Genomic DNA, 19900 nt, shown 5'->3' with positions numbered 1-19900 from the left:
TTCTGCCATGACTTTCTCTAGCATCTCGAACTTAATTATTTCATTTGGAAGAGTTCTGTGGAGTTCTTTTGAAGGACTTCAGGGATGATATCTGAGAGACCTTTTCCTACAGGAAAGTCATCTGCTTTGAAATGACGCTGTCCTCAACTGATGGTTACTAGGGCACACTTACTCTTACCAGACCCATAGAACTGCCTTTCACCATTTGTTTGTCGATCACTTTATTAAGAAATTTCTGAAGCATTTGGTGCTGCCAGAGAGCCCAGTTTGTTCCCCCACATCCCTCTGGATTTATTTTTGCCCTTAGGAACCATGTATCTTTCTTCCACCTGCTTCCTCAAGAGGCCTTCCACTGTGGAATGCAAGTGCTTAGATTTAATAGGATTATAATACCCTGTTTCGCTTTCTCACTTTCCTGCCTTTTCAGAGGATGCATGCAAGATAGTAACCAGAGGAATCAAATTAATGCAGTTTCTGTGCGATAACCTTAAGACTTCTCAGTTTTTCTCTGATAGGCAATTTTCCCCCTAGGAGAACTTGTTTGCAGCGTTCTCCTTCTATTTCCTTGCAAAGAGAGTCAAGGGAGTCCTTCCAGCCATCCACTCCTATTGTCAAAATTTTATAATCAGCTTGCACTTCTGAGTGGCTATAAAGAAATACCAAAGCCTTTGCACTCTTACTATAGTGTGGACTTTGCAAGGACTTCTTATGCTAGATTATTCTGGTTCCTCTCCCTTCTTCAGAGGCCTGCTGAATCATATGGTGAAAAACCTGAAAAAAACCCCAAACAAACCAAAAGAGTTTGCAGATACGTTTTGTGTGAGTATTTATTTAGGTTTTTAATCCACCTTTCAAGTATCTTCAGTGTTCTCTTTTAATCTTGATCTAATTTATATGAAAAATGACAGGGAGAATAAAAGTCACCCCTTAACACGTGTTCACATCTGTAGTTTGGAAGTGGCTGTAAGGATTGTAGGAAGAAAGTCATTCCTTGGGGGAAAAAAACCAACAACTTGGAAGTGGAGTCAGTTGACAAACATTTTCTAGATCATACTAGACTAAAGAAAAATCCCTTTTTTGTCTGTCTGCAGAGTGCTCAGGCAAGGAGTATATGCCAGTTCTTCCTAGCGTCAGTGGAGGGAAGTGATGGTTAGCCTCTGGACACCTCCCCTTTCTCATCTTTGGTTTGCCCCTTCGGTTTTAGTTGCCCAGCTCACCTAACACCGTCTCTCCTCCAGGCACACCAGGTGACCCTCTCCCAGTAAGAAAGCTGACCTTCCACCCGTTGACTTTTGCCTTTGTAACACTGATGCTTTCACTGTCCAACCACCAGCTTCACCGAGAAGTTGGCCCCAGGTTGGGTTTTTCACAGAAGTTAGTGAAGAGCAAACCCTCGATGCCTTTTCTTGACTTCCTGGCTACTCTTCCATAATTCCCACCAAGCAGGGGTTCTTGGCGGCTCATTAAGCTACGTGCGTGCTGGGAGTCCGTGTGGAGCTAGGGCAGCATAACTAGATGTTGGTTCATGGCAGAGATTTTTAAAATAGGGTAATATAATACATTTGTAGTACCAAAATCTTCGTAGAAAGGCAGGCAGCCAAGCCAAAGCATGGAAAAATATCGTAGTGGTTGGCATTCCCTGAGCGATCATTTGACCAGACCGCTGTGCATCCATGACAAAGGCGTTTTGTCGCAGAAGAAAATCAGGTTTGGTGCCATAATTTTAACTTCTAATTCCTTATTCAAAACCCAAAACTCTAGAACGAATTATACGTGTGATTACTAAATCAGCTTGTGCATAAGCTCTTCATTAAGACTTTGTGCAGAAAACCAGACACAAACCCAGGGATTTTCCCTGCGTTTCAACTTTATTAAGGGAGTGGGAAAGGCTGTTCCTGAGCAGAGAGATGGAGGCTTTGGTTTTTTATCAGTTCATAGCATCAGCTTTTGCTGGCTACTAAAGGGGTGGTATGAATATTAAAGAAATGTTATCTTAAGAAACTTTGCTAATGATAGCATATTTCACCTGCAATGACTGTTAATGGACAAAGTACAAAAATCACAGAATATGTTGTTATTTCACCTTTTAAAAATAAACACTTAAAGTAATAGAGCTGTTGAACTGCAGATCTGAAAAAGTGATTTATAGAGTTGATCATGAACAAAAATAATATAGGTTGAATTAGTGAGACCCATAACTTTTTGTTTGTTAAAAATAACTTTTTTGTTTCTCTCTTATCATTAGTATGGATAATATTTTTTATCACAGTGGTAATTGCAGCTTTATATGCATCACAGGCAAATCCGTTCTGCAGATTTCTTTACTTCTTTTTCCAAAAGTAACTAATCCTGGGAGTTGTAATACTTGGTTGTGGTAGAGAAATTGCAATGCAGGTAAACACAAAAATTGCTTGAACTACTTATTATTTTCTGTAATGTTATTTTTTAAAAATAGGCTCTATATTTGTGTGGGGTTTGGGTTGGGAGGGGTGTTGGGGTTTGTTTTTTAGTTTGGTTGGGTTTTTTTAATCTTTGTATTGTGTGATCAGATAAGTTGAAGGCATAACTGCATTTTAGAGTTCTGAAATTGCTTTCCCGTATTTCCAAGGTAAGATTGGATTGTTTAACAATTACTTGTTGCAGGCAACATCTTGGCTACATTATCAACAGTTAACCTTTAGAGGTGTTTGCATCTCTGTCTGACTGGTTGCTTCATCCCGGCAAAAAGTGCAGATAAGTCACGTTCAAACAAAGTTTGTCTGAAGCTGATCAAGCGTGCAATGCAATTATTGGTCCTGCAGTCTACATAATAGAAAAGTTTAAAATGCCAACTGAAATTCTGGCAGGATGCTTTGTTTATTGCTTTAACTTTCTTTCTGAAATCAATGCTTTTTTGTTTCAGCTCCATGGAAACTTTTCATCTAGATTTGGCACAGAACTTTAGGTAAGCTTTATATAAAATTACCATCTTTATGTTAGAGATTGAAACATTTTCAGTCAATTATATGTAGCAAAATTTGCATCCACACTAACACACTTGGGAACTCAACAAATTGCTTCAGCAAGTTGTGTTTAAGCTCCTTGTGTACGTAATTTCCTTTACAGAGGACTTGGGTATGACCAAAAATCATCAGAGAGCTGATGCTGCAGCCACTGAGTCGTGTAATGTATTTTCTTTTTAAATTTGATTTCTAGGAAATAGAATGCTGGAGGAGCTATATGAAACAGCATCTATTTTTCTAGTAGTAGCAGTTTTTAAAGCATTATCTGTACATTATGAGCTATTTATTTGATTTCCTTGGTTGATTTGCACCATTCAGGAATATTCTGAGTTGAATGCTGTCCACAGCTGGCCAGGTGAGAATTTTCTGTGGTAGAGGAGCTTCAGCTGAAAAAGCTGGCTGTGCAGCCAGCTGCCTTCACCGGGATGGAGACACGCTGGCGATGACAGCCTGGGCACTGTCTGCCACCCTGAGCTCGCTTCAGCGGAATAGCGAGTCATAGCATTGAGAGCAAGTGAAATTTTATCCCCCAGACTTTTAAACAACCAAACAAAAATCTTTTCCTGGATTATTATTAATAGCCCCTTATAAATAAACATCTTAAAGATTCACTCTGATTATTTTAGTGTTGTGTTTCTTACCGTTTTATTGCAAGTTTTGCAATACCATTTTAAAAGTAATTTTATTGGTCTTTGGTATTAGAAAAGTATGTGTTTACTAGTTACAGATTTGGGGGCAATAATGGGGCAGTGTTGCACTTGATTGAGCTAATAACCCTGGGAATATGTGACTCAGTAATTCATCTAAACAAATGTGTATTCAGGAGCACGTTGCTTTTACTGAGAGTATGTATTAGAACAAAATTACAAATTACTTTTTAAAAAATGTCATCTACATGAATGCTGTTCATTCAGAAAAACGTGGTTTTTAAGCACAGAGAGATAGTAACTCTGCTTTCTAAGTATATGTTAGATACTTATTCACCAAGAAGTTAGCACTTACCACCACGTTGGGGGTTTTTTTGGGGTTTGGTTGTTTTGTGGTTTGTTCGGTTGGTTTGTTTTTTTCACATGGGTTTTCCTTTTTGTGTTGTTTTGATTCATGAAAGATAACTTCATTTTCATAACAGAAATCCGGTTTGCTAAATCCAGGATGGAAAATTAAAGCCAAAAGCATAGAGGTGGCTTGATTTTTGGGTAAACTAGAGCACTGAAGGAAATTTGCTGAAAAGGCAGTGAACAAAATATTAAAGCATGGTGATCACTGGAAGTAATGTCTTAGGATTAGCCTGAGCTTGGATCCTTACCGATTTATTAGTTTGTGAAATCGCCGAATCTCTTGTGCTGCTCGGAATGACAAATGCCTTGCCCAGCACTGACAACAGCTTAGCAGGCTCCTGACCAGCTGCTAATCACTAATAAATAATTCATTCTGCCTTAAATAATTGACAGCCCAGCCTTCCACTCAGAGACTTTTCTACATCATCATTTATTAGAAATCTGTCAAAAAATTAGCTATCAAGCACTGTTTGCATGCAAAGATTTTTCTTCCATAAACATAGCATATAACTTTTAACTCATGACAAGCGAAGGTAAGAGTGGGTAAGAAACCAAACCATGCAGACATTGTTATTGCAAAAGGGCATGGAGCACGCTCTGCCCGCTTTGCAAATCCTGCCTTGCGAGTTAAATGCTAAATAAGGCAGTGATCGAAATACCTCGCTCATAAAACATTTCTAAACTTCATTTTTAACTTTTAATGATGAGGTGTACTAGATTTGTGTATGTCGCTCCTTCAGCTGGGGAAAAAATGCATGGATCTTGTGCATGAGTTAATGCTGCGTAGCGCTGCCCTTGCTGCGTGTCGTCAGCGGTTCCGTCAGGTTACTTGGTCACTGTCCCTGTTTGAATGCTGGAATTGGATCAGTCCAGCATGATCTTTGTTAACAGTCCAGCCTCCACTGATCTGAAGCTGCCGAAACTTGTAAATGAACACAGTTCTTCTAAGTGTTGGATATGGATATTAAAAGGGAGAATTATGAGTTAATCCTATTCTGTTTCTACCATTAATTTGCAACAGAATTTGGCTTCTCTTTTCAGGGTTCTTTTCAGGTATGTTATCGTGTACCACATTTCTAGAGTTCTGTGCAAACAGAATTTCCCCTTTTTCCTGGTGATGGACTAACAAAAAGTTGAAGCTCCCTTACCCAAACAAACTTTTTGGCTGTTTCTTTCTCAATTAAATAAATAAGGTTCCTTGCTTACCCCAATCAGTGCAAAAGCTTTACCTGTCTTCTAAGAGGGCCAGACAAACTTATTTGTTTTGCATGCCTTTAATGAGGTTATTTCCTTTTCTTGATCAAGAATTGAGATAGTTATTAATGTTGCATGAGAAGAGAGACACTGGTAATGAAGTCTTAGCACCGAGTTCGTCTCTGGACTGTCCACGCTATGCTCAGTAAGTCAAAATATGGAATTTGCCTTGTTTTCCAGACAGACCAGCTCTTCATCCAGAAAGAGACGTGACCATGAACTTTGTCTTTTAAGCAGGAAATATTTCTCATTTTTGTTCATGTCTTACCTCAGAGCAGGTAGGGTGTATCATCTTCCAGCCTGACTGCTCGAGGAGGAGCAGTGGGGGGCCACTTGAGGTGGAATGCTAAAATCACTTGGTGGCAGAGGGGGTTTATATGCACCCACTGTACGTTCTTCATCGAAAGCTGCGGTTTGATTCCCCTTTTCCACGCTGTTCCGCCATTGCATTCTTAAAAGATTTAGCAGGCATGCATCCTCTTTAAATATAGCAAGATATCCAAATCCAAGCATAGGTTACTGGCTCAGAAGCAAAATGGCTTTCCAGAAATCTTTATAAGTGGAAAGCCATTATCTTTTATGATTTGTGATCAAGCCAAAGGAGATTCTATCTCTGGAGCTCTCACTCGTTCCATATTCAACACACAGCCTGGATTAAGATGCCAAGTTAATAGTTAGGCATCTGTGCCAGGAAGCACTTCACCAGTTTGAGTTAAAGGAACATTGTCAGCTGAAGATTTCAATTTGAATGATTTTAAAAATCAGTTTTCTGCTGCAGCACCTCATAAAAAGTAGACCTTAAAAAGATATGGGTGTGTGTGAACCTTTCTGTTGGGGGGGGGGGGGGGGGGGGGGCAGGCATTCTTCTTTTCATTCTAAAGGGTAGCTTCAGGTCATCTGCTAACTGACTGTCTAAGATGATTTATGGTCCTGTAGGTCCTCTAACCTGGTCGCCGCAGCATCCAGAAATTTGATTTCCAAATGAGTAAGATGTAATTGCTCCCTCCTTCAGGCTGGCATCGTGGCTTTCTGTACTAATGCTCATAGCAGTCACATCATGATCAAAAACGCCTGCTCTGGAAAAGATACTGCATCTTCTTTTTTTGAGATACTAACCTATTACCTTATTAATGAAATCAGGTCAGCTTGCAAGTGAGTCACTCGTTTCACATGCAGATCTCTAAGGTTGTACGCCCACGTGGGAAACAAGGTCAGGCCAGCACTTGAGGAGATGATTGAGAGCTCGCAGATGCCAGTACTTCAGGGTGGTGAATGGAAGGCAGCAGTTTCTGCTTAAAAGGCATATTTTGCGTTCAACATGAGCCATTTTCTGTCACGTAGAATTTGTGGGGCTTGCCTCATTCATTTAAGAGGAATTAAAGTACTTTGAGGAGTATTTTGTACAATAAACTGTAAATAAAAAGCCTTTAATAACTTAAATAAATCCCTGTGGCAGGGACGTTTGATGTTAGAGCAGATTACCTGGATCAAACTCGTACTCTCAAAGGATAACATGTCATTGCTCAGATCTAGCAGATCTCTTCCCATAAGATACAGACAATAATGAACTATTCTGAGAAGAACCTGAATCGTACTCCTTAACTGAGAGTCATTCCTCATCTTCTCCAGCCTTACTTGTTTTCTAAGATCTTTTCTCTTCCTTATCCTCCCTCTGGTTTGTTTTATAAGCCTATCAAATGGGGAGGATATTTTGCCACCTGCAAAACAGGAGCAAGGATTGTATTTCAGGGTTGTTACCATGCTAGTCGTTAGTAACTTGGGCCTTTCTCTTAGCCTCTGACTTGCCTTTCTGGGGAGAAAATGGCATAGGTTCATAACAGAGGTTCTGTTGAGAAAAGTAGTTGTAAGGGCGAAAAGAAGGAGTCTTAGTACAGCAATGCACCAGCAATTACAGGAACCTGATAGCAGGAAGCTATTCTGTGAGTTGGGAGTAATCTCCTCCTTTCACTCCTCCCTCGTGTTTTTTTCTTAATATCAAACCAATAAAATGAATATACCTTCACTTCTCTGGGAGAAGTATATTTATGGCTGAAAACAAAAGGAGTAATTTCCAGCATAATGTGTGGGCTTATCTTTAATCTGAAATTCAACCTGTAAGCTCTCTAATTGTAAATATTTTACTTACTGGAAACTTTTTCTCCTATAGGCTTACTCTGATAAAAGCTAATAGATACAAACAAAGGCCATAGCATGTACAAATGTTTTCAGAGATTGTGCACATTCATCTGTTTCACAACTGTGCTTTGGTTTTGCTTCATCATGCTTTCATGCTTTTCTGTCGATCAGATATTTGAGGATGAACATTTAGAAAAAGAAGCTGGGTCTGTAATATAGCTCAGTTGCTGAAATGTCTGATTCAGTTTTAGGAGTGGAAGCATATCCCCCGTGGAGGTAAAGAAACAAGCTGAACTTAGAAACGTTTTCACATGTTACAGAAACAGCCTTCTTTTCTTTAGCTGTTGCTACAGTTGCCCTTTGAGTTTTAATCTCCTACCTTCATGAGAGAAATACAGAGGAGACACCAAGATAGGGGTTGCCTTTTGTTTTTTGCAAGGAGAAAGGTTGGTAGGATGCTTTCCCTTATCAAACCATCTCTTAACTTGATCCATTTCAGCATTATCAAATCTTCAGCTTTGGCATGATTTTATAGAAAAAATTGTAGTTAAGCGACTCCAGAAATCACTGCATGTCAATCTGTCTGGGTTTAGACTTAGTTTTTAGGATTGCATAGGTGGTGTCTTCTCAGATTAAATTTGTGCCTTTCCATCTCTTTGGAAAGTTGAGATCATAGCCTGCAGATGTCTTCTCGTTAGGGGCGGTTTGGCACTGGAAGCATGCTCCATCACTGCTTCGTAATCTGCACAGACAGCAGACAAATTGTCGAAAGGATTTGAAATACTACTCTCAATCTGTGCGAGACATGAAATGTTTTTTCTTTTTTTTAATATTGGCACTTTGAGAAACTTCCTCTGCCATAAAAAGCTTCAGTGGTTTTAGTGTACAAAAGATGCCAACCCAGAGCTCCACATCCTTCACTTTCACGCAGTTCTCCATGAAGTGTCTTGCCCAGGGTTACCCTCTTCCAAAACCTTCACGTGTTAACGGTAAAGGCGCACTGCGAGGGTCACTGGTCTGCCAGGAGCAGACAAGGGAGAGGCGTTAGGAGTATAAAGCAGGTGTTTCTGAATACTGGAGGTAATACAAAAAAAAGACAAATTCCACAAAATTTACACATGCCCCTGCCATGCAGAATAGATGTGCACACATATATCCACATACAGAGGCATTATTAAGCATTTTTATATACATATTTACATGTAGTGCTTTTAGTTATGTATTTATAGTGATAACTGTTTCCTTGGTGAAGTCCTTAAAATAGGACTATCGTAAAGGCTGGGCAATTTCTGTGTTGCTGAACCTGATGAAATCCCATTAAGGAGGTACTCGGTGAGTTTAAGAATGAATTTAATTCCCTAGCATGCTTAACAGCAGATAAATTTATCAAAGCAGATTTTATAATTCAATGTATAAGGTACACTTCTTTTTCCAGCAAAGGATTTCTAACTGTGCAGCAGAAATGGCAGTGCCCTAACTCTGTGGGTTTTAAACGCACCTTTCATGTTCTTCCCTTTCTTCTGCTTCCAGCTCCAGAAAGGGTCCATGCGGCAACAGCTCGGTGCCAAACGACACGAAGAGGCCAGCAGACCTGATCGGTCAGGAGGTGATTCTGGTTTCCTTCCTTCTGCTTCTCCTGGTGTGGTTTCTGAACCGAGAGTTTGAGGTTAGTTACCGTCTCCACTACCATGGAGATGTGGAGGCTGATCTTCATCGCACCAAAATTCAGAGCATGAGGGATCAGGCTGACTGGTTGCTGAGGAATATTATTCCGTACCATGTGGCTGAGCAGCTGAAGGTTTCCCAGAGCTATTCCAAAAACCATGACAGCGGCGGAGTGATCTTTGCAAGTATTGTGAACTTCAGTGAGTTCTATGAGGAGAACTACGAAGGAGGCAAAGAGTGCTACAGAGTCCTGAACGAACTGATCGGGGATTTTGACGAGCTGCTGAGCAAACCACATTACAGCAGCATTGAAAAAATCAAAACGATTGGGGCAACCTACATGGCCGCTTCAGGACTGAACACCTCGCAGTGTCAGGACAGCAACCATCCCCATGGACATCTGCAGACCCTTTTCGAATTTGCCAAAGAAATGATGCGCGTGGTGGATGACTTCAACAACAACATGCTGTGGTTTAATTTTAAACTTCGGATTGGCTTTAACCATGGCCCCCTCACCGCTGGGGTCATCGGCACCACTAAGTTGTTGTACGACATTTGGGGTGACACTGTGAACATTGCTAGCAGGATGGACACCACTGGCGTCGAGTGTCGCATACAGGTGAGTGAGGAGAGCTACCGCATCCTAAACAAGATGGGGTATGACTTTGACTATAGGGGGACAGTCAATGTGAAGGGGAAAGGTCAGATGAAGACCTACCTTTACCCAAAGTGCATGGACAATGGGATCGTGCCACATCACCAGTTGTCTATATCTCCAGACATTCGGGTTCAAGTGGATGGCAGCATTGGGCGATCTCCGACAGATGAGATTGCCAACCTGGTGCCTTCTGTACAGAATTCTGATAAGGTAGCCCACGGCACAGATAACTCGGAAGCTGAGGACATCCTTCCTTCCGCCAAGAAGCTCCAGAAAGATGCGGTGAAAGCAGAGGAGAGGTGCAGGTTTGGCAAAACTGTGGAGAAGACTGACTGTGAGGAAGCGGGAACTGAGGAGGTCAATGAACTGACAAAGCTAAATATCTCTAAGAGTGTATGATGCACTGTCAGAGTTGCATGAAGTGCTCTGTCAATAGAAACACAAAGACATTTGCAATTGGCAGTTTTCTTTTTCAAGAGAGACCTTCTCAACACCTGGGTTGTACGTTTGTTTTCATTTCAGCGCCTGGTGCTGTGTGGATCACAGCTCCTCAGGGCTTGTTTTCATCCATCTCTCTCCTCCATGCCCCAAATCACATCCCAAGCTCCCCAGCTCCCTGTGCAACCATCTTACAGCTGAGTAGAGGATATTAAGTGCCTTCAGATATACTCCATTGGACTCCCTGTCAAGGTACAGAGGCCCCAAGTGAAATCATAGCTTTGGGTATTTATCTAATTTTAAGAAAAGAAAAGCTGTGGTTATATCATTTTTATTGTTGTTTCTCACAAAACACTTTTTTTGGCTAATGCAACTCCTTGGGTTTTTTATATCTCTCTGAACAATGTTTTACTGTTATCAGACCTTTTGTATGTAAACACACAGACAAATGTGCATGTATCTACCATATGAGACTGACATAAAGTGCCAGTAACGTACCACGAGAGAATGTCTTGGCAAGGGGGTGACACGATTTGACTCTGTGTTGGGCTGGAGGAGTTCTGCAGTGGCTCAACATTTAGTTAGAGTAGGCTGAACAACTGCTGTAGTTTTATTCTCCTTTACCAATGCTTTCTTCAACCTTAATGTGCCATTGTGTGCTTTGGATACACTTCTTTTCCATATAGCCAATGAGTTACTGATATGTGGGAATGGAATAAGGGTTCGGACATCACCAGCTCTCAGGACAGGTTTCCAGAAGCAGACGAGCGACCACGAGAGTGTTAAAATTCAGGTCTTACAAGTCTAAAGCAGTTTCATGTTACTCCGAACGCTAGCTGAATTTGCGAAGGTAGGTGAAGTTGGTATTTCTAAGCTGGTCTGATTTGAGAGAGAGAGAGAGAGAAGCGAAATAAATGTTTTGGGAATGCCTTTATTTATTTATTTATTTTATTCCTGGTTTTATTTTGTTTGGGGGGTTTTGTGTGCGGAAGGGATCAGGAGAGACGAATTGTTAATTGTTTTAATACAAATAATAAGATGGTGTTTCAGCCTCTTTGAACTACCAACCACTGTGAGGATGTTACCTAGGCAATATTTGTTTCAAAGCTGGTGAAACTTCCGAAGCCACCAAACACAGTTGAGTATCCCAGCTTCCCTCTGTACTGAATCAATGGTGCTGCACAATATTTTTCAGGATTTTTCCCCCCTACACTGTGCTTTTGCAGCAGGGAATAGAACAGCATGCTCCCTGTGTGCCACTGAAAGCAGGAACAGGGAAAACAGTCCTTTCTAGTGAGCTGAGAAGCACAATAATTTCCCGGTCCTGCAGATGACTCTGCAGGTCCCTGGGACCGGAGCCCTGCCGGGAGAGCAGGAACCTGCTTGCACAGAGGGAACTGCAGGACGGGGGCCTTAGGCGATACCAGTTTGCCCTCTGCATGCTTCCATCACCTCCTTCACTTAGATTTGATGCCCCCCTTTGCATAATATTGATTATTCAATTATTCCAGTCCAGCTAACACTTCGTGACACCAAATAAAGTGAAAGAATTTTTATGCCCAAAATAAGTTCATTAGCTGGGGGAGAGCTGGTGAAATGCAGTGCTGTGCTGTCTGCGTATTGGTGTGGGTTTGAATTCTTTCTTTCCACCTGAACTCAAGGCAGAATATATTGATACTTCTTTTTCGTCCCTATGTGATTTTTGGAGTTTGATAACAAATATATACGTTGTGAAGTTCCTGTTCAGCTGTTCAAGATCCGTCTACACTCCACGGTCAGCATGGAGCCCTTGAAGCCTTTGTCAAGTGCAAATCTGTGAGATTTCTGGATCTCGGTTAGTTAAACAAGACTCTGCACTCTGTTCTCACAAAAGCTGCTGTTTATGCATGTCTAAATTGTGTTTGATAGGAAAGCTATTAAAAATTAATCTTACTTGCTCGATCTGCCAGCACACAAAAACCCCAGGGGATGCTCATCCCCGTACCCTTCTGCCGCAGGTGCTGTAGCCTGTTTGGGGGCTGTTCCTGGCTAGCAACAATAGAAGGTTTTTATTAGTGTGCAGTTTGACAGCAGCTTTCCTTCTCCACAGATTAAAACTAGACCCCCTTCTGCCCCCCTGCCCGTAGTGGGTTGCACGTCCAACTTTCAGGTAGTATAATTCTGCAAATACCTCTTGCATCTGAAGAATGTATTCTTGAAACCATTCGTAGGGTTCTCGTTTCAGTTAAGTATGTGTCAGTATTCCTTTTCTTACAATAGAGGATTTAAGGTGGTCCAGAATTGTTTACATGCCTTCTAGTGTTATATTAGTGTCTCAAAGTGGTTCAAACCTTTCTCCCTCTCACTTCTTTCTCCCGATGTTATAGACAACTCAATCCAGCATTTCTGTCTCATTGATCAGCTGTTTGCAATGGCAGAGTTGCAGTCAAGACGCGCCGGCTTCTCTCTCACGTGAGACGCTGCACAATAACTAAACCTCCACCAACAGCCCTGCATCCAGTGAGAGGTTTGCACCCTGTGGTTAAACCTGGGAGGGGAAGGTGCTGGAGTAGGGCCCCAGACCCAGCGCGCCTTCCTTCTCATTATTCAAGCAATGCACTGCAGAATACAAAAGCCTCATCCTCCAGCCTATAAAGTAAATAACGCTCCCATGCTGTCGCGGTACGGTGCTGTGGGAGCACTGTTGGTTTTATGATAACATTAGAATACCAAAAAAAAAAAAAAAAAAAAAAAAAACCAACAAAAAAACAGGGCCTCTTTTTTGCTGGCACTAAGCAAATGAAATGACTGAGGACAGAAGTATTAGTGGACTCTGAAATCAAGGGCTGTTGTCTGCTCTGGGAATTGCCGGCGATGTTCCTCTGCCTTAACTCTGAAGCTGGGAAAAAGAGTCATGAACAGTTGAGTAAGTAGTGGTACCCCTGTTTGCTTATTGCCTCCGGGACAGCAGCAAGCGTTCAGCAGCTGGGACTGCAGGTCTCCTTTTGGAGGTTTTAAATCTTTTCTTTAACGCAGCGTAGTAACGAAATGAAGAAGCTAAGCTCTCAGCCTGTGCTCTGGAGAGTGAGATTTTCCCAGGTACAAGAGGAAGGAGAGACCTGTTTTCTGTTGTAAAACAGTGGGAGCTCAACCTTTACACCTTCCCTTTACACCTTTGAAAAGATGTCCCAATACTTGCAAAAATTACTCCGGAGGCGTGTTTAATGGCGTTGTGCGGTTCTGCATTCCTCTCTGCAGCCGTGACACGTGTGCGGTTGTGGGAGGCCGTGATCAAAGTTCATTTCATCAGAATATCTTTTGTGCTTGTTCTGTTAGTGCCAGCACAGTTGGAACACGGTGTAAGAGCTGAGGAGCTGGCCAGGTACCTGGAAGTGTATTCTGCAAGAATAGTCAGCGCATTGCTGCGCTTCCTATTTTTAGGGTGTTTTAATGGTGGTGATTTAAAAATCATCCGGGGGGTAGGGAGGGTGGGAAGATTGCTGAATATTTTTGCTAGTCCCCTGTGGCCTTCTGCCATGGTTCACTTGCGAGAGCTGCTCTAGGGCATAGAGTAATGAGGAATATGCTGAATATTTTCTGCAGTGTGATCTTAATTTTCTGTGAACACACCAAAATGCTTATTTTTCTCCCAGTGACTTCTGTGAGACAGATTTCTCATTCAGAAACAAGTTATATGGCATTCCCGTCGACTGACTTAGGGCGTTTATGATTTTGAGAAGAACAGATTTGCCTATTGTATCCCAGGATTTGGGGCCATTTGCTGGAGGTGACACGAGTGCTGTGAGCAGGGCGGGATGGTGCCACTGCCCGACTGCAGCTCCTGCTGTGTCCTAATACAGAGCGCAGGAGGGTTTCAACGTGACAAAATGAGGGGGGGGAGAGGATGGACTCCCAAGGGCTTTACAAAAAAATAAGTATTTGCATACTCTTACTTCAGGGCTAAAACACAGAAAGGAGGCGCCTGGAGCGAAAATGAAAGGAGCTATAAACCAAACACTGTACCCATGCTAGCTTTTAGCTAAAGAAGAGCTTATTCTTGATGAAAGAGCCAAGCTTTTAGAGTATCTAGCATTTTAAAATTGCTAAGTCTAACCTGTTTCTAAAACTTCAATTCTGAATACAGCAAAAAAAACATGTTGCCAGGGAGCAGTTAATAACTTCATGTCTTTATTTTGCAACTTCACAAGAGGCTGGGAGCACCTGAGGTTGGGTATAATGCGATCGGCTGTTTAACTGTGCAGCTTGTGTTGGGTTCTTTTGCCAAATTTAAAGACCGTGTCTGTTGTCTCCCTTCTTCCCTGCTGTGGTGGTGTTTGCTCGGTCTGGATGGGATGCGCGGGTGGTTCTTGCCTCCTTGTTCCTCACCTTTGCGAAACTGTGTCTTCCGCATTGCACAGCGGCGGCTGAGCTCTGCTGCTGCCAGGTCATGGCTTCAGATGTGGCTTTTGCTGCTGTTTGCCTCTGTTTCCTAATACAAAGGGCAAGAGCCCGTTTGCTTTGCTCTCTTGGTCCGTTTGTCCGGTCACGGCTGCAGCTTTCTCCCTGTGGTGGTGTTCAGCTGCTTGACAGAAAACACAGAAGAGCAGCAGGCACATCCCAACAGTTAAACTATGAATTCTGTGAAAAAACACATTCTTCATCACGCCAAAAGCGGGTAATAAAACTTTTTTCCCACTTTTCTAAGTGTGCAAAAGCAGAAGAGGGTAAGAAATAAAATCAAGTGTTTGCTGTCAGCTCTGGGATTTGCTGAAGCAGCATTAAGTCCTGTTTTAGTTATATTACAAAACTGCTAAAAACGCAATAATTATTTATTGACGTGACTTTCCCAATTGCTGAAAATGTCACAGATGTGGTGTGACTGTAAATGCAGAATGATTTTCATGTGGAAAGAAAAACAGCCAAGGTAGAGGTGCGGGGATCCCCCAGAGCTGCGGTGCTTCCATCTCGATGCCCAGGCAGCTGTGAAAACCCGCGTGGGGTCTCAGAGTAATCCTGAGCCTTGGCTAGCTGGGTGTGGAACATTGATTTCGGCAGGAAAGTCATTCATTCCAGTGGTTTTTTTTCCTTTTGAGTTCTCTATACAGGCTGTAGCAGTCCTTGTTTTGATTTCTAGGGGAGCAACATTTAAGGGGGGAAAACTGGCATTGCTGCTTGCGGTCGCTGAGGCTGTCCTCTGCAGGCAGTGCCGGCGGGACTCCGCAAGGGCCTGCAAAATCCTTGGAAATCGTAACCAACACAGAATTCCTGCAGACGCTGTAGCTGTCCAGGATCTAGTTTGGGCACTTCAGTGGTCTGAAGATTTTTTTTCAGTCGAGCTGTGGAACCTAGACAGTTTTCTGCTAAAATGTACCAAAAATGGGAAGGAGGCAGGCGAGCTGGAAGAGCGCGGTCTGCAGAAAGGCAGCACGGGCGGTGCGGGATGCAGCGTAACGATGGGGTTTGGCTGGCGCGGCAGATGGACACGGCATGGGGGATGCTCGGTACAGTAACACATGCTTCCAGGTCTGAAATCAGTGAGAAAAGAAGGTGAATGCGAAACAAGGCTGATCTTTAATTTCCAGGTGTGATGGCTTTGCTGGGCTGCTGTGGGGGAAGGTTTGTCGGTGTGGAGCAGAGCCCTGGCTTCCCAGCAGGCTGAGCAGTGCAGGTTTTCTGTGATCAGGGATCAGGATTCTGGGATCAGGGAGCCTTGAGGTAGGCTTGCTTGGTTGGTTGTTTTTTTTTAAATCTGCTTTAACGCCACCCTCTGAACTCTGTCCAGAGCGATGAGAAGGAGTGTCGTCACTGAAAATGGGGCACCAGGAGCTTACTGCATTTGTCTTGTTAGAGTTCATTTGAAATCAAGCATCAGACTAAAGAGGTTCAAGTAGAAAATAAAATAGGGGTGAAATACATTTTGTCTTAACAGCAGCTCAGTTAGAGTGGTGCCATGGGGAGGAGTTTTGAGGTGCTTCATAGACACCGGGTAAAGCTCTGGTAGAAAAAACGAGTAACGCAAGTGTTCTGTATAAAACCTTTTTCAAGTCTTTATTGGCAAACTAAACCTGTCTTCAGCCCAGATAAGCAACGGGCTGTACAGTGTGTGCAGAAATAATTGCTCCTTGCCTTCGAGATCAATGTTAGCTTTTGAGAAAGAAGGTTTGTTTGGAAAAAATAGATCGGTAAAGATATTTAAAGCTTTTTTCCCCGGTCCCTTATTGTAGCTGCTAAACATTTGCTCACCTAACCAAGCCTCCCAGTCCAAGGCTGGAGAGGAGCAGGAGGCAGGCACGCGGTGTTTGCATGCACGCTGCTCCAGATACAATAGTTTTAACATCCTTTTTAGCAGCTGTTCCGCATGCATGTCTCCAAGTTGGAAATTGCTGTCGAGGAAGTAGTAGTTCATGTATTACACTTCTGGAGAGGCCCCGAGGCTGCTGTCAGCTCCTTGCATCTTAGCCTTTACGTGGCTCGTTCTGTTCTGCCCCTGTTTTCTGGCTCACTGCAACAACACGGTTTTTAATGTCCAGAAGTTGGAGCATTCTCTGAATCTGAAGAACTGCAGAGAAGGTCGTGGCTGGGAACAGTTACTAAAATTTTAAGTTTCAGCTCTAACCAGTGGTGCTTTAAGCAATCTGTCATCTGGCGATGCACCTCGCCCGCTGCAGGGCCAGTCAGAGCCCAGCGTCCCAGAGGGTGGCTGCTGCTTGCACGTCCCTGATTTGAGCATCGATTCTCAAATCCTCCTTCGGATGAGTCAAAACAAAGTGACTTTTTTGAGTTTTTCCTTCTTTTCCTCCCTTAGTCACTGATATCTTTGCTTGTTTCTGACTTAATGCATTGGCTGAATATTAGTTCGCACTTGAAAGGCTGTTTGTATCGATGCCTTGTTGAAAGATTTAAGCTCAGGGCAGGAAAAAATGCAGGTGTGGTACATCTGCGGGTGCATCCAGAGGGAAAATGCCTCTTTAGCATCTTTGAAACTTTTTGCCTTTATTTGAGTGAGACCAGGGCTTCATTTGTGGTTTATTTCTGATAATAGTTGTATAGCTCCCATCTTGCTATTGCCCCTAGGAATTGTCTGAAGGAGGGGGTTTGCCATGGTGCAGTGCTCTGTTCTGCGTCGCTGCCTGAACTGGTGTTTGGCCAGTGTGCGGGTACCGGCACTGTCCCGCTGGCACCATCAGGCATTTCTCTTCACGGGCAGTAGCTCAGGAGTCCACAGTTGCCAGAGTAACCCTCTCCCCAGTTTAATTTCTTCTCGTTTTCAGAGACCATGTTGAGAGAGGGAGATAAATACAGAGACACATATATGCCAAGAGAGAGGCTTGTTATACCCTACTGCGAGTACAGCTTTAAACTTCCAAAGTAATAAACTCTTTAAAAGCCAAGAGCCTTAACAACTCCAAACATCTGCTGAGAGACAAAACACGGTTTCAGGTTTGCGCTGAGTATTTGGGAATTTCTTCTGCTCGATGGCAGGTGCCTCCTGTTTGCGAGGAGGCGGCGGCAGCAGCCAAAGATGAGAAGGACCTTGGCCACCCTCACCCAGTTACCCGGGAACAGGTAGACAGGCTCCCCCCTCGTGCTCTCAGGAACGTCACCGCGCTCCCCTAGAGCTGGTGTGATGGCTTTATATATTGTATCACTCTGAAAAGCTCCCTCTCCCCATGAAACAGTATTTTTAACTTAGTGTAAAACGTGATCTTTGCTGGCGGCAGGGGCTGGATTCCTCCTTTCCCTGCCCGCAGCGTCTTTTGCTCCTGTGGGACTGGGATGGAGAGGGCAGGGATGTAGATGACTGGCAAGCTGGGTGAGTTGGGAAGGAGCTGGACGTGCCCCTGGAGCTGAAGAGCTGCCGTGTCAGTCCCAGAGCAGTGCCTGGGCAGCGGCGGGCTGCTGAGCCGCCCGTGCAGCGGGCGAGGTGGCCGAGGTCTGGGGGGCTCTGCTCTGGGGACAGCGTCCCGCTGCCCTGCTCGGTGGGGCTGGCCCACGGTCAGCCCAGCGGCAGCCGGCTGCCTGGCTAAATAAGTCTTCCCTGCCGGCCTCTTGGTTTTGTTTCACGTTTTCAAGTGAGCAAATTTCAGCTGGTTATTGAACCCCCTGCGCTACAACCCGAGGCGCTGCCGTCTGACTGCTGGGGCTGGGGCTGCTGGGGTTGGGGTTGGGTGTCTCCAGCCCGGGTTCATACAGTGTTACGCCTACACGTGTGCCGGTGTAAGCAGCCACTGTGCACCCGGGGCTGCGGCACCCGATCACAAACACGCTGCGAGAGGTTATTTTTTTTATGGGAGAAGCTCAAGCCGGGGTCGGCTTTGGTTCCCAAGCGGCTGTCGGCTGGGCGGCGGCGCAGACCCGGGAGCCGGAGCAGGCTCCCAACCATCCCATGCTTTCGTTAGAAGCTGCCTCGACAGTATTACCCAAGACTTCAGCACTGCCTGTCCTGGCATAAGCACATACGGAGATGGTATAGAAAGCGTTAATTGAGAACGCGATCGAAACGTTAGTGAATCACGAGTTGAAACATGAATTGAGAACAGTTTCCAGTTAGAAAGAAAAAAAAAAGAAAAAACAAAAAGGCAAATGGAGGTATTTTGAAGTCCCCAGGTTAGCTGGAAATTGTTTCTTCATCATCTCTCTTTCCTTCCCCTTCCCAGCCCGGCAAAGCCTGCGCTCCCTCCCTGCTCCCCTCCCTTCTTGCCAAAAGAGAGAGACCCGGGCTGTTTACACGCCGCTGGGGGAAGCTGGCAGCTTCTGCTGGGGGCTTTGCTGGGGGACGGCGCTTCCTCGCAGCGGCTTCACTGTAAATATTCTGCCTATGCTTCGTTGACAAATCCGAAATGGAAAAAAGTTGTATCTGTGAAATATTAAGCTATATATGTATATAGATAAAACGCGTATTATCTCTGACTCGCTACTACGGCTCTGTAATCAATTGTATATTAAACTGTTTTACTGTATGGCAGATCATTTCACGCTATCTTAGATGTAGAAAAGCTGAGAAAGTAATTCACAATACACTATGTCAACTTAAAATTGGTTTGCTTTTTTATTTTTGCTCCAGCACGACTTCAGATGCACCCCTGTGCCATTTGCACATTGTCTTGAAGAATAATAGTTTGGAACAGAAATTTTTTCAGCCCTTTGTTTTGGATCTGGCTCTTTACAATGTTTCTTTGATAAATCACGAAACCACCGAGTTAATTTTTGATGAGGTGCATATTTGGAAGGCATGTTAAATGCGGAAGGAATTTGTCCCATAGACCCGCTGCACTCTCATGTGTTGGCTGGCGGTAAATGACCTTCGTGTTCCTGTGGCCAGCTGAGAAGATGACTCCTTCTGAATTTTTCCTCATTTTAATACTGCTCTAAAGCTTTGGGAAGGTGGCAACACCTCTGGAGCCATTGTATTGTCACTGCTGGCTGTGGCCAGAGGTCTCAGCAGAGAGCTTTTCCACACAGGGAGCTTGCTTTGGCCAAAACCAGGGATGAATTTTAAATAGTTGTGTTTTTCTTTAGCAGACAACATTGACGGTTTATTCTGGAATACCAGTGCCTTGTTCAGATAGTCTTAATCCACTTGGAAGGTGGAGTGAGGCATTGTTATTCTGGAGTAGGAGTCCGCAGAAAACGAGATGGCTGAGCAGGAGCGGCTGCCTGCGAAGAGGTGCCTTCATGCTTTCGAAATCTGAATCTGTCCGGCTGAAAGA

At 43.7% G+C, this 19900-nt stretch overlaps 1 protein-coding gene across 1 annotated transcript in view; it reads left to right on the top strand.

Annotated features, from left to right (window-relative positions):
* The window catches only part of ADCY9 (adenylate cyclase 9), a 99569-nt gene extending 80419 nt beyond the window's left edge, over nt 1-19150 (top strand). Inside the window, exons 8-9 of the mRNA XM_056335086.1 lie at nt 2814-2944; nt 8981-19150. Of these exons, the coding sequence (XP_056191061.1) occupies nt 2814-2944; nt 8981-10172 (1323 nt within the window). The 3' untranslated portion in view covers nt 10173-19150. The remainder of the gene's footprint in view (nt 1-2813; nt 2945-8980) is intronic.
* Nucleotides 19151-19900: the final 750 nt, after the last annotated feature.

Source organism: Falco biarmicus, chromosome 4 (genome assembly GCF_023638135.1).
Source record: "Falco biarmicus isolate bFalBia1 chromosome 4, bFalBia1.pri, whole genome shotgun sequence".
Classification (NCBI taxonomy): domain Eukaryota; kingdom Metazoa; phylum Chordata; class Aves; order Falconiformes; family Falconidae; genus Falco; species Falco biarmicus.
The sequence above is the reverse complement of the archived record's forward strand: the minus strand, read 5'-3'. Positions and strand labels throughout refer to the sequence as shown.